This window comes from Leptonychotes weddellii, chromosome 7 (genome assembly GCF_054177405.1).
Source record: "Leptonychotes weddellii isolate Sample4059 chromosome 7, ASM5417740v2, whole genome shotgun sequence".
NCBI classification, from domain to species: domain Eukaryota; kingdom Metazoa; phylum Chordata; class Mammalia; order Carnivora; family Phocidae; genus Leptonychotes; species Leptonychotes weddellii.
In genome coordinates, this window is record NC_138375.1 from 109,965,737 (window position 1) to 109,967,874 (window position 2,138).

General features: G+C 47.4%; 1 protein-coding gene across 1 annotated transcript; it reads right to left on the minus strand.

Moving 5' to 3' along the window:
• Window position 1: 1 nt before the first annotated feature.
• On the minus strand, window positions 2–1,755 carry LOC145715858 (protocadherin beta-2-like; the record flags this gene model as incomplete). The annotated part of the gene is made up of 1 exon (XM_081825604.1): window positions 2–1,755. A coding segment is annotated over exon 1 (1,443 nt), but the record flags the coding sequence as incomplete, so codon positions are not given.
• Between the last annotated feature and the right edge of the window lie 383 nt (window positions 1,756–2,138).

The following is a 2,138-nucleotide window of genomic DNA, read 5'->3' on the forward strand; positions in this document are numbered from 1 at the left end:
CCGAGTCTCTGTCCGTGGCGCTCACGCTGCCGATGTGCAGGGCGGGGCTGTTGTTCTCGCGCACCCGCAGGGTGTAGGCGCTTTGGCTGAAGGCCGGGGCGTTGTCGTTGACGTCGGACACCGTCACCGTTAGGTGGTGCTGGGTTTTCAGCCTGGGCGTCCCCAGGTCAGTGACGGTGATGGTGATGTTGTACTCGGCTCTTGTCTCTCGGTCCAGAGCTGTGTTTGTCACGAGGGTGTAAAAATTCTCAACGGAAGGTTTAAGGAAGAAAGGAAGATCATCTTGAATGGAACAAACCATTCTTCCATTGTCTCCCGAGTCAGGATCTGAAACCCTGAATACAGCAATTATGGTCTCCTGCAAGTTTTCTGGGATATGATCGATAAATGTTGACATAGTCAGTTCCGGAGGGTTGTCATTCAAATCCATCACTTGGACAAACACCACGCAGCTTCCAGAAAGTCCTCCACCGTCTGTCGCCTGAATATTTAATGTATAAGTCTGAGTGGATTCAAAATCCAGCTTCTGTGTTAAAAAGAGTTCTCCTGACTTTGCATTTATTTGAAAAGTTTTGCGAATCTCTTCAGAGGCTTGGGAAAATACATAAGATATTTCTCCATAGGTTCCAACGTCCAAATCGCTAGCAGAGACTATGGCAACCAGGAATCCAATGGGGCTGTTTTCCAGAACTTGCACCTCGTAAAACCGCTTTGCAAACTCGGGGGCGTTATCATTGATGTCTAAGACTTCAATGTGAACCAGAGCAGTGCCAGTCCTGGGTGGAGTCCCGCCATCCAGCGCTGTGAGAGTTAACCTGATCTCAGCCTGTTGCTCTCGATCCAGTGCTTTGTCCAACACCAGCTGTGGTAATACGCCGTCGGGACTGTCTTGTAATTTAAGATGGAAATGGGAATTGGGGCTGACTGTGTAACTTTGGAGACTGTTGCTTCCTACATCTAAGTCCTGGGCACGTTCTATTAGGAAAGTAGTTCCGGGAGTGATACTTTCTGAAATTTTCAAAATTATTTCTTTGTCTAGGAACACCGGGGAATGATCATTTATATCTCTAATCCGTAGCTCAGCCTGAAAAAACTGCAGGGGATTTTCCAATAACACCTGGAAAGGTAGCACGCACGGCTCGGCAAGGCCGCACAGCTCCTCCCGATCCAGTTTCTCATTTAACAACAAGTCCCCTGTCTGCCTATCAAAATGCAAACGAGTTTTTTTCCCTTTGGAAATGACCCGAGCCCCCCGTGCAGCTAGCTCATTTACCTCCAGCCCCAGGTCTTTTAACAAATTGGCCACAAAGGAGCCACTCTCCATTTCCTCAGCCACTGAGTAGCGCCTAGGCTCGGAAGCAGCCTGAGCTATGCCCAGCAAAACAAAGAATATCAAGACTTGCCTTTGTTTCAGAAAGCGTTCTTTTCCCTCTCCAGCCTCCATCGCCTTCCGGTCTACCAGCAAACGGAACCCAGTTTCGGCTCGCGTTGTGGCGGACTCTTCACCTAGTATCTCGAAGGTACTGGGATAAGTGGAGACGCCTAGGGCCCCGATTTCCTGGGGCAAACACCTTAGAAAGCCTCCCCTTCCTGCTTGTTTCTTTAGCAGAGCATCTGGCTTAAGGAGCGCCGGCTGGTAGCTTTCTTCGTTCTACTTTTAATGCTGCAGCGCCACCCCGCGTCCTTTCCGAGCGTTTATTTTATCTAAAACATTAACATCCTACTCCTTTCTTTCAGACAGATGGCAATCTAAATGGAATATTTTCATGTAGTGTCTCAACGTCTTATCTGCATTTCCAAAGACTTTTTCATTGCATCCATAATGACCATGGCAAGCATTGACAAATTTCCATTCCAGTTTCCTCACAGATCGAAGGGGTTCTTTTTAAATTGGAAAAACATCAACTTCAGAAACTGGAAGGTAACTTCAGTCCCAGGATGAAAGAAGGCTTTGAGTAGGCGGTTCCCAGTTTTTATTTAGAGGATGGGCATGTGTGCGTCTGGGTGGTGGTTAGGGTACCATCCCCACACTCAAGAGAAACCAAAAACTATACAAACTCAGGGAAAGCACAGTATTCAGATAGCATTCTCATGAACTATGAAATATTGTTCTTACTCATATATCTCTCCTGCACCAC